Source organism: Trachurus trachurus, assembly GCF_905171665.1.
Source record: "Trachurus trachurus genome assembly, chromosome: 17".
Classification (NCBI taxonomy): Eukaryota; Metazoa; Chordata; class Actinopteri; order Carangiformes; family Carangidae; genus Trachurus; species Trachurus trachurus.
The window spans coordinates 34,447,960-34,460,730 of record NC_139900.1 but is presented as its reverse complement, the minus strand read 5'-3'; the positions used below and the strand labels follow the sequence as shown (position 1 = coordinate 34,460,730).

Genomic DNA, 12,771 nt, shown 5'->3' with positions numbered 1-12,771 from the left:
ATTAACACAAATATATCACTTACTCTGCTTTAATTGTTATTTAACGTAAGTAGTAAGTACTTTCAATAAAAATATATTCACAGACACCTACATCTACACTATGTTAGCATCTATGTGTGATCAGAAATATGTTACTTCATGTACAGTATATGCTGGTATTAACAGGTATTGATGGTGGGCGTATTTGTGTATCCATGCTGCATGTTTATGAGAAAGCAAAACAAAAGCTTTGACACTTTCTAGAGGGAGGATGAGATTTCTCAGGGAAAAGAGAGCATCACCAGTGTCATATTTGTGCATGACGTTTGCTGATCTGCTCCTTTAGAAACTTCTCTGTCAGCAAGCCTCTCCTTCAAATCCTGCATCAGCAGCAGCATCTTAAAATCCACACATGTGTAGAGCCCCCCCCCCCACCCCCGAGGTCAAGGGTCACACGTTTTTGTTTTCTCAGGAGTTCAAGAAAAGACTATCATGAGCAAAAAAGTTTTCCTCTGGGTATCCCCAGGATGATGTCATGAATCTAATCAGACGAAGTGACTGTTTATACGTAATTCTTGATTTTGTTCATCTTAAAGGGAAGGAGAGGCAAGAAACCAATAATAACAAATTCAATAATGAGATTCTAAAATAAAAAGAACCTAAGAAAAAAAACACACTGAGAACTGAAAAGCTGAGTCAGTAGCAGTTAGTCTCCAAGTGTAGAACTGAATAGACAGCACGGCTCTTAAGCAGAACAGCAACACAAACTCTGCAACAGATGGAGTCGAATTAGGGCCACTCACTTGAAAGCTTTGTACTTCTCTCAGCCCTTAGTCGACATAAGGGTGAGTAGATAATGAGTGAAATTTTAATTTTTTTTTTTTGGGTGAACTATCACTTTAAATGCAGTAATTTAAAATGTAACCATTAGAGAACACTTACTGACTTAAATTAACATCAAATATTTAAAGGAGGTAATTTGTTTTCCACAGAGGCACAAGCAAAATTTGCAACTAAATTTTAAATTTTAGTTAAAAGTAAAAATTTTCTTTCAAATACCGTACATCTGCACCTGTGTCAATGTTTTTCCAAATGTTGTTGCGTATTGCAATTTCATTTAAATATTATAATAATATTAGATTTGTGTTGTTTTTTCTGTGTGGTGTCACCACCTTTATTGTTTCCCTCAAAGTGACCACTTATTATGCAGAAGCCCATAATGGGTTATAAATAATTTTCTTAATGGCTGGAAATATCTGGAATAACCACATTCTTTCAAAATGTTATCTCATTAAATGCAATGTAATGTTCTTTTACCCCTGACATTCAATGTTTGTAAGGCAATGAAGAAAATTAGCAGGTTTTCTAACACAGTGGATTCAAACCTTTTTTGTTTGTGGTGCTTTGAAAATAATCCAATATTTCATGTGACAGGATATATTATTCACTACATGTCTTGAATTATAATTATCTCAATTGTAAGCAATCTCTCTCTATCTCTGAAGGATTTTTGCAAGAAGAAACAGACATTGTTCACAGTTTCACAGGAAAAAAAAAGCAAACCTCTTGGGAAAGTAAAAAAAAAAAAAAAAACATCTTCTCTTTTACCTTAAATCATCTTATTGTAAAATTTTCATTTTTGGATCCTTTGGTAGGTTGAAACCTGCACATAGGGAATTGCTGTTCAAACATACTTTGTTGCAGATTTTCGTTTGCACGCCTAACAAAAGGTGATGCATAGAGACCAGATGCAGCTCTGACTGACGTTGATGTATAACACTGCAGATGTGTCACTGTTTGTCTTCAGAGGTCTTTTTGTAAGATGTTGTAGAATCAACATAGAACATTTCCAAAAATATCTGCTTTTCTAACTCTGCTCCTCTGCTGTGACATGAAGTAACCCAACAATATGAATTTCTTATATGCTGTAGTAGAAAACCAATTATGTCAGCTTTCTGGTAAACAAATGCAGTGATGACATGTAACTCATAGCCCCCTCTGTCTATATTAAGCTTATTACGTAAAACAAATGAAAAGTCAGTCAGGCAGCTCCAACATATAATGAATTCAGGCAGCTCCCCAACATCTACGGTGACAGCTTATTAATTATGTAATCCATAAGTCCCTTTGTAAACACACAGGGAGCCAGTTCAGATGTCTACTAAACAAGGAGGAGAGCAGCGTAGAGTCTAAAACAAGTCTTTATTGGTCAATATACAGAAAGCAGTGGGATGACCACTAAAGAGAGAGAGATCCCAACCATTTGGTTTACAAAAAGAAAAAGAAAAAGAAACAGATATACAGTATAAAATAACTGTCTTGAACATTTTTACAGGGTTTGTTTTTTATATGTAAAAGAATCTTTTTTTTCCTTCTCTTTAATCTTTCAGAAGCACAATATGACAGACAGGGGCGAGGGAAACAAGGCAGTTGTTTCACAATGATGACATCACAATCACAGGTGCTTCAAGGCCAACAGAGGGAGGGAAAGGTGAACAGCAGACGAATCAGTTAGAGAGCTCAGAGGGACTAAGAGTTACCGGTGCTGTCTGGATCAGGTGAGAGGTGATTTCTCTGAGACACAAATGTCAAAGGGATGTGCCGTTTCTTTTAGATCTATAAAAGAAGCCAATAAACACTTAACTCTGCAGTGGTTATTTTCTCCAACAAAGTTTAGCAAAGTTTCCCTGTGGGGTTTTTTTTTTACACATGAAGCTCTGTATGACTCAGTGGTGTAATATCTGTGGCTCTGGAGGATGTTTGTCAGGTCAAATGATATAACCCAGATGATGTAATAAGGGTTATTGTTGCTGCAACATAGCCTACATACTGTAAGACTTTTTATTTTTTTATTTTTTTATTTTTAACTTTAAGCCTATGTTAAAATCTGGAGGTGTGGGCATTGTAAAGTAAATCAAATTACTTTGATGCAATGTACTGTAGTTGTAGGAGCCATTTGAACCTTTGGCAATTGACAAAAATAGAGACAGACTTATTTAAAACCCAAAGTGTTACAGTAACTACCACTAAGAGCCATGTTTCTATGGTAACAATCTGTGACAAGTGCAAATCAGCAGCACAAAGTGACAAAGGGATGTAAACATGGCTCATGATGTTTGGTTTTCTAAGAGAGCGGTGGAGAGAGATGGGAGGAGGAAGAGTTTTTAGAGACCACAGTAACGTGTTGGAAATAAACAGCAGTGAGGACACGGTCAGTGCTTGTGGTTCGCCCAGGAAACTGTCCCAAGTCAGACAGATGCAATAAGAGAGACGCTGAGGTCACATTAAGAAACCACAGCTCTCATCTCTGCTCTGCTACTGTACTGATCTGCACTGCACAGAGATCTTATGCTGCTGCTATGTTACACTCAGTCCTATTTAAGCTAGTGAAGAACTACAGGTTTGTGCCACGGATGATTTTTAATGTTCAGCAGGTTCTAAGAAGAGATGCACTGGAGTTACACTATGGGTAGTGTAGGATCAGGCTTTTTTTTTTTTTTAGATTGAACCATACTAGGCACTAAAAATCATGTCAGGATATCTGAGCCTCTACAACACTAAATCACTGGAGCATCCGAGTCTGTGAGTACGGGACTGTTTACTGGGCCCGTAATTGCATAGAGGGCTCCCTTTGATATGGAATTAAAAACAAAGGAAAGGTGGGATTTCAGTAGCAAATATTAACATCTCTGGATCATTTCTTATGCTGGAAAAAGAAAGATAAGTGAACTACCCCTAAACAGCAAAGGTTATATTAGGCCGCAGTATGGAAAGATACTGTATGATAGAGGACACAGAGACGGCTCTTTTGTTTCTAGGAATAGTTCAACCACAATCTGCCTTAAGATGAAAGATAAGTGATGATTTAGTTTAAATTACTCCTAGGAAATCAAAAGCGAAAGATAACAGTTCATAACTCTGCTTTGTATTTTACATAAATTAGGACAGATGTTGTGTTTATGTGAGAGAGCAACAGAGATAGAACAGGTTTCTCTTTAGTGTCCAGGCCACAGAACCACAGCACTGTGATGTGTTTAGAGACACTTAGCACTGATCACACAGATTGAAAAGACAGATACAGTAAGTGTCTGATTTGAGTTCAGGATGAGAACAGAGGACAACCACTCGGTGACAACACAGCTATGTTATACCTACTATATAGGTCGAAGGAACTATATTAAAAAGGTTTATGAATACATTTATTAATGGATATGTATATGGATACATCTCGCTTTTAAGTTTGTTAATAACTCTTTATCTTTCAGATAATCTGTTTGAAAAGTAAACAATAAAAAAGTAATCTGAGGACACGTATCATTGCACATATCAAATAATAAAAGCTCACATCATCATCCTCTGGTTTCTATTTGTGCCGCCATATTCAAAGATTTCATTTTTGAGATTCAATATTATCTGCAAAACTCTGCACACATAATGAGAAGACTGTGTTTGTTTGATATATTTTGCTCTGCTTCACTGACTCTGATGTGAATAATAATGTGGCTACCGACACTGTTCCAGCACTGTGGGACTGTAGCTGATTCTGTAGTTCACACTTTGTCCTGCAGAGGGAGATGTTTCATTAAAAATGACAACATGAGCTGATTTAAAGTGTTGTTGTCCTGCATTGCAAATCATTTAATCAGAGATTTTTTTCTTGTGTGTGTGTGTGTGTGTGTGTGTGTGTGTGTGTGTGTGTGTGTGTGTGTGTGTGTGTGTGTGTGTGTGTGTGTGTGTGTGTGTGTGTGCGCCTGCATGAAGGAATGTCTGCACGATGTGCGTGTGTGTGGTTGACAGAGAAAGAGAGAGGGGGGGGGGGGGGGGGGGGGGTGATAGAGACAACCTTGCAGTGTTGTGTGTATGTGGTTATGTGTGTGTGGTCAGTATGCTTTGGAGGAACTGTCCCAATCATTTTTTTCCTTCTGCTTCCTCTTTTTCACCTCTCGCTCTGCTTCTTCTTCCTCATCTTCATCACTGTTGTCCGACTCAGCACTTGTCATTCCTCCCACCTGTTCTTCATCCTCTTCCTCTTCTTCCTCCTCTCGGTTCTCTCCTTTTACTTCTTCATCCATCGCCTGAGCCCCTTTTATGTTCTACAGAACAAAGTGTGATTAGGTACTGTAGTTTAAGTCCGAAATCCTCTTTTTTTTCTCCATCAAATTCAAGTGCATTAGAGAAACACAAAGGAGAAAAAACACTTAGAATTGAAAGCATGTTATAAATTACCTCCATGGGGTTGACGGTAATGGTGAGAGCAGAGTTGTCCCAGTCCTCCTCAGGGTCTTTAACCTCGTCCTCGTCCTCTCTGGACCCCTCCTGATGTGTGGCGTGGATCCTGTACACGCCGATCACCACAATCACAACCAGGGCGGCGATGCAAACCACGATCACCACTGTGGCTGCTGGAGGTGCTGTGCCTGGAGCAGAAGAAGCAACACAGTTTCCTGTGTGTTATCTTCAATTGTATAATCATTTCCTTAAAGGTTTTCTTAAGTAATATTTCCCACAGCCGCAAGCCGTTATTGCTGTTGGTTATTTTGGGTCTTTCTCTCAGTACTGATAAGATTTTACACTCAAATTTCATTGCTGGGATCTGGGGAGGAAACAGCCAGCCCATTAGAGGAAAAGTCATGAGCAATCTCTGATTAGATTGGTTGCAAGCAAATCTGCAGTTAAATCATCTTGTCTGAACATCTTATTTTTTGAACAGAAAATAAAGGCAAATAAATCTAAATGTCTGTTATAATCTCGCACTTCACTGTGGAGATGGATGTGAGATTGTACAGTCAGAATAGCAGCTGAGCTGAAACTGGTGGAAAAAAAATCGAACACACATTTACATACAGTATGTGGACTGTTGATTTGTTTTTTATTTTCAAATTATGGTTCAATTAACAAAAATACTGTGATTTGGAAACAAGGGTACGTTTGCAGCTTACCTGACATGTGTGAGTTGAAAGTGTGTATCATGAGTGGGTGATGGACGGGTCTCATGTACTGGGGTTGGGCTGCCATGTGATTGACATGCTCCACAGGCGCTGAATGGTGAAGAACACTGACCTGCAGGGGTGTGACAACAACTCATTATCCTCAGAGGAGTGGATGGTAATTTGTGCAACCACAAAAATGATAAAGTGAGATTCTTTTTTTTTTTTTTTAAGTATATTTTTTGGCTTTTTTGCCTTTATTTGATAGCACAGTGAGATAGACAGGAAAGGGGGAGGCAGAGAGAGGTGGAATGACATGCAGGAAAGGTCTACCCAACGCGGGATTTGAACCAGGGATAAAGTGAGATTCAAAAAATATGAAGACAATGTGATATGAACAATGATCTACATTAGGGGAGAATTAGAATGATCAATCTTTATCGATAACTAGTAAGAAATAAAAGCTAATGAAGAAGAGAAGCGAGGGGGGAAAAAAAGATGACAGATTAAAGGTAGCGGATTAAACAGTGCATGACAAGGAGATAAAGGGAAAAAAGATGAAATATAAGGCAGTGGTTCTCAACTGGTGGGTCGGGACCCAAAAGTGGGTCGCAGACCTGTTCTGGATGGGTCGCGGACAGCTGGTCAAAAAAAGTAAATATTTAATGCGCATGTGATGTTGGATATGTCTTTTATTTTGAAATATAACTTATTTTGAAAGGCACACGACACTTGCACACATGCAGTTGTAATGGTCCTCCTCAGTTTCTTATTATTTGCTCTGAATGCAAAGATATCAGTTTCTTATTAATGTGGCCTGAATGCAGTGACAACACCTTGTTTTGTTTTGTGGGTCTTTATTTTCAGAAGTCAAATATATCATTTTGTTGGTCTCCATTTTGTGCAGTTTGATATATTTGTATTCACTTATATGCAGTTGTCATGGTCCTCCTCAGTTTCATTCATGTGCTCTGAAATGCACTTTGCTCAATAAACAGCTAAATTAGTTTTTAAAGGCTTTTTTTTTTTTTAAATCTTGGTTTGAATTCTATAAAAGTGGGTCGTGACTTAATGACCACGGGAAAATGTGGGTCCCAGAGTGAGACTAGTTGAGAACCCCTGATATAAGGGATGAAAGATGTCTTACTGACCTCCAGATTGAACTCGTTGCTGGTGTAACGTCCATTCAGTTCAGAGCAGGTGAGTCTGAACCTTCTCTCACCGAGGGCGGCAGCTCGCGAGTTCCTGTAGCGCACCTGCCTCAGCGCCTGCTCGTAGTGAGCCATGGAGTCCACACCTTGGAACACAAAGAGAAAATGTTACACAAGGTGCACGTTGGTGTAAGAAATGAAACTGCATTTTGAAGGTGGACCTGCCTCGTCAGTCCTCTCAGTGTGTCAGCAGCTCTGCCTACCGTATATTGAAATTCCAGAGGTGGAGTTGGTGGCATCCAGATGTTTTCCCAACAGAGCACTGTGGTGAATCTCAAGACTCTCTCTCTCTGTGTTCAGCTCCTCTCCAATCACCAGGATGTCACAGTAGTCCAGGTTATGCATCACCTCCATCACACCTGGCCTACGGACTGTATCCATGGAAACGAATGATTAAAATAAAGTATTTATGGAGTACTGTACGTGAAGGTGTAACACTTTTACTGTAACATTAATTGACACACTACTACAAAGTGTGACACAACGGCATCTTAAAGGTACAGTATGTAAGAAATCTAAAGCAACTGGCCGTAAAATCCTCCTAATATGTCACAGAGACTCAGGAATAATGTTCATTTTACTGTTCCTAAGGTGAGAACAGAAATGTGGAAGAAAGCTTTTAGATTCTCTGCTCCGAGTACATGGAACAGTTTGCAGTCAGAGCTCAAACTCCAAAGTCTGGTATCTCTGAATGTATTCAAGTCCATGATAAATTCCATCACATCCAGGCTTCAGGAGTGCAAATGTTTCAATTGAGTGCAAATGTTTGACTAATCTTGTAAATTATTTTAACTAATTTTTAAAAAAATTCAATTTTGTTTTTTGTTTTGTTTGTTTGTTTTATGTTTTTAATTAATGTGACTATGTGTTGAAACTCTGCTGTCATTCTTGGCCAGGTCTCTCAAACCTGGTTAAATAAAGGTTATAATAATAATAATAATAATAATAATATAATCTGTCCTGTCTTGTCAGGCCATCATTGTAAATAAGAACTTCTGCCTGGTTAAATAAAGGTTAAATAAAATAATAATAAATATAACATGATGAACTCACCAACAACAATAGTACAGCCAGAGTATTTGCATTAAAAATCTTTTTTTGCAGACTGCAAATCATGTTTATGTTTTGAATTTACGTGTTTACATAGCGACCTAGCCCTCTCTCCCAGTCACGGCAGCGTCAGTGGCGTTTCAGCCTCCGGTCTGGTCCACTGAGCTGCCGCTACGACTGGGAGAAAAAACGAGATCGCTGTGTTTTGAATTTGACTGCAGTAACTGTTTTTGGCCACATTCTTACGTATTGCACCTTTAACCAACCAGCGCAGTCTCTCCACTCACATCCACTGAAGCTGTCTCCCTTCATCACTGTGCTGGTGATGTGAAGCTCTTTGAAGGGCGCCACACCCAGCGGCCCCTGCAGGTCACCGGCAGGCCTGACAAGTCGATTAGATCCTGTAATTGTGATTCTTGGTTCACTGGGCGGCAGCACCATAACGACCGCCTTGATGTCCGGGATGGAGAGACACGTGTCCTCCCCAAAACACCTGAAACACAGACACAGAAGGTTAGAGGAAGGAAGAGCACCAGCGTTACTGCTTCACTGCTTCTTTAAAATGTAATCTAACTGCAGATGTGTTGTGCTAGCTTTTCAGATATTTCTGGTCACAAGTAATGATCATAAAATCTAAGACTGACAGGTTTTCTTTAAGAGAAATACATATATTGAAGACTTGAGATGAAGAAATTCCACTATTCCAAATATTGGAAGATCAGGAAGCATCGTGGACATGCATCAAGTGTTATAGCCTCAAAGTCTTTTTCTCTATAGGAGTTAATATTCATGACTAAAAGTGCAGCAGCAGGGTAAAGAAAAACCTTCCTTAGGTCAGAGTCTTGTTTGGAGACCAAATGCAGCTACTGTAAACTGCTTCAGGTTTACTGTGATCAGATTTGATTGACAATATTCAAAGTTGCAACTATGTTCATGACTTTGAAGATCTTTGGATTGATTAAAAAACTCAGGTAGAGTGGTTTGAATTTTAACACCAAGGGATTATGTCTGACAGTCCTGGCTTTTCTTTTTAGGCCCTCGTCAATAAATACCAGTCAGTTTATTTAATGGATTTAGGTAAATTTAGATTAATTTGAATATTACACACAGCTCAACGTCACATAACTAAGATGAAAAAAAGGCAACAATTTGTGACTGGACTACAAATTAAAATTTCTTTCAGTCATTGGCTGAAGATTCAACACATCTGCTGAGGAAGATCTATCCATCTTTATCTGGAGGGGAGCTGTGAAGTGTTGTTCACAGTTCGACAGCCTCCGCTGCTGCTCCCTGAGCCTGTTTCTCTTTATCGACCAGCACACATCTAAGCTGATTTGACCTGCCTGTGTTTGCTGCTCAACAAAATGAACAGGGTTGGCAACTGCATACGTGTGGAGATGGGAGCAGACACACAAGAGGCACACAATTAAACACACACACAAACTTGAACGTGGAAAAACAAATACTTTAAGTGCAATGAGAAGCACAGAGGTGCAAAACACATGCACACTCAGTCAAACACAGTAATCGAGCACTTAAACACAATAAATGTGTTGCAGCTTAGTGCTTTGAGAAGGGAATTCAGAGCTAGACTGGGCTGTAGGTGTAATTAGAAAATCAAACTACTTTTTTTTTTAACTAGCTATTTACTCTGGCATTTAGGAAACTAAAGATGTTTAGTTAGTACTTGTCCAGTCATAAATCAGTCAGCAGTTAAGAAATCAATAAAAGACACCATTGCATGAAAAGATAAAACATGTTTTAAATATAATGTCTGAGTGACTGAATGTTAAATTTACTGTGGGTGTTAGGTGTTTTATTATACACAGTGAACATGTCTGCTTATATCGTTATCAAGAGGAAAATAGCTAATCCAATTATACCAGCAAGAGCATTTTATCAGGTCAGTTTAGTTTATTATTGCATTTCCATTAGATTTTCATATTTTCTGTGTGAAAATGGAAATTTTTGCCTTGATGGTCGCATTAGAGAAAATGTCAGCAGATCAGGATTAATTCTTCGAATAAGCGCAGCAAATTTTCTGGAAATGATTATTTTCAAACAATGTTTTTGTGGAGCAAAGCATAGATTTCATGAGAATTTAGGCAGTTGTTTAGATATATTGCTTTGGACAAACAGACCCACTGACATGACCGTCTGTGGGACCTGGGGCTACTGGGCAAAGTGGACAAAGTTAATTCAATCAAGTCAAAGCAAATCAAATTAAATCCAGAGATGAAAGAACAGACGTGCACACAGAGGAGAAAACAGAAAACAAAAGAAAGAAAACTAGCGATGTGCTCTCCCCAGTCACCAGAGGGTTTAATGTCTTTAATGGTCAGTTGGTCTGTTCAGTGTTTTAATAGTTTTTACCCTAATGATCCATCCTCTGCCACCTCACAGGGAGGTCTGTGACAGAGTCTTTACTTTAGTGCTTCAACCACCCACCTCTAGTTGTTTCTATACTTCATGTGGCTGTCCATTAGACTTACAAGGTGTAGGCTTGTTTCATGTAGAATGTATAAAACAATTCATGTTGGTGTTGTAGGGATGGTTTAGAGGCCTTACACTTTATTCAACAGACAGATAGCTGCCTCCAACTTAAATACTTGCTACAGGTGTTCCCTTAGTCCTATACAAAGATGTGAGTCTTCAGTAGTTCACAGTTGGCTGCGTCTGTCATTACTGTAACACTAAAGAGGAAGAAATCAAACAGCTAAAACTTCTATGACATGTTAAATACACAGTACAAACCCTCTGAAAATCTAACAGGTCCATGTGCATCCCAACTCATCACTGAAAGCAGACAGACTGAATTGTCTAATGTTTGTTGATGCACGCCACACACTCATATACTTAACCCCTCTATATATGCAAATCAAGGCACACAAGTACAAACAATATGATACAGCTGATCCAAACATAATCATATTATATTGTGCTATATTCATAGTTGTATCTAAATGCTGGACTTTGTATGACTTTACTCACTGCACTGTGGTGGTGATGTGCAGTCGTCGGAGACCCGGTGTGGGGAACTGGCGAGAGTTGATGTAGGACACCTTGGTCATGGCTGTGTTGATGCTGTCCACATCCTCGCCCTCCACCACCAGCACAGACTGGGCAGGGTTAAAATGGAACTGGACAAACACACAAAATCTATTTGTCCTCAAAGAAACAAAGAGATTCAAGATTCAAACTATTTGTGTTTATGTTCATAAGTAACATTATGTGTGTCTTGGCTTGGTGTAAAATATTTTCACATGTCTGTTTCTTTCTGGTCTAAATCATCAGCCTGTAAAACTGTGAGAACATGCTATTTCACTTCTTCTACAGTACCAATATGGTGGATAGCAGTTGCAATACCAGCTGCTGAAAGTGTGGAATCTGTTGTGCGTGACCAGGTAACACACATTTTTTCCCCCACGTACCTTGATGTCCTTAGCTAGGCTTTCAAGGGAGTTTATATCAAGACCCTCTTTACAGGCCTGCAAACAGGAGATAACCTTCTGGGTTTCAATGCGGCCTGGTCGGATTGTCAGACCTGACAGGCTGCCATGGAAATACTGGGTGAACCTTGGGGTCGCTACCTCACCACCTAATGAGAAGAGAAGAGAAGAGAAGAGAAGAGAAGAGAAGAGAAGAGAAGAATTAGGTGAAAAAAGACAGAAACTGAGAGACTGCATAAAAAGGCAACAAGATGTATTATAGATGTTTCCATGGGAAAAGCACATACAATTTGCTGAATGTAACATCTGTGAATTCACCTCAGGAAAAGCTTACAGTACATTAACCAGTGGGAAGCGAACCATGAAGAATTTAGAGGTTCTTTTTTTCCCACCATGTTCACATCTTAGTGTGTGAAGCTGTAAGTGACATGATGTCTGACATGCAATGAATGCTATTTAATTGCCCAGATAATGCACATGTGTTTCATAGTTGTCTAACGTACTATACATGGCAACCTCTCTTTGGAAATATTTTAGGATGTGAATGTAAACAACTATAGCACAGATAAATGAAAAGTACTTTCTGAATAAGTTGATGGTGGTGAACGATGAAATACTTGTGACTTTTAACTAAAAACAGAAAAAAATGACTATGCTTGACAGGCTCTTAGTCACATCTGTGGATCTAGCTGTGGGTCTGCTGTAACCGCCACAGCAAAAGCAATAGCAATAGAATAGGTGCAATACAACAGCAAATATCATATGATACATTTCTAATGTCACGCACAACAGCAGCTATTTTGACTCTTGTTGTCAGGGTTTGAATTTGATGTATGAGTTTGACAGGTGTTATGCTACTTGACCTGAAATACTCCGCAGCTGCCACAGCAAGTGGAAAATACATCCTTTCATACAATATAAATGGAAGCTCTAGCACAGGCCAGCACATTGGCACAGTCTCTTAATGTGTGTGAGGATCCGCGGCACTGCAGTCTGCGGTGTCAGCTCCATCACAAATTCACTCAAGCCCTGACATCTTCTTATGAGTCGACTCTTTTCCACACAAAGCACCAGATTCTGCTGCCAGACGGGTCAGCTTGGCCTTGCGGTGTCATTTCACTACTTCTGGTTTCCACAAAATCATAAAGCTCCGAT

General features: G+C 39.2%; 1 protein-coding gene across 1 annotated transcript in view; it reads right to left on the bottom strand.

Moving 5' to 3' along the window:
• Positions 1-4,859: 4,859 nt before the first annotated feature.
• The window catches only part of clstn2a (calsyntenin 2a), a gene marked incomplete at its 3' end in the record, with an annotated part of 161,140 nt that continues 153,228 nt past the window's right edge, over positions 4,860-12,771 (bottom strand). The window contains exons 11-18 of the mRNA XM_083990879.1: positions 11,599-11,765; positions 11,159-11,307; positions 8,455-8,660; positions 7,321-7,488; positions 7,058-7,203; positions 5,919-6,039; positions 5,206-5,396; positions 4,860-5,072 (exon numbers count right to left, since the gene is read on the bottom strand). Coding sequence (XP_083847005.1) covers positions 4,860-5,072; positions 5,206-5,396; positions 5,919-6,039; positions 7,058-7,203; positions 7,321-7,488; positions 8,455-8,660; positions 11,159-11,307; positions 11,599-11,765 — 1,361 coding nt within the window. The remainder of the gene's footprint in view (positions 5,073-5,205; positions 5,397-5,918; positions 6,040-7,057; positions 7,204-7,320; positions 7,489-8,454; positions 8,661-11,158; positions 11,308-11,598; positions 11,766-12,771) is intronic.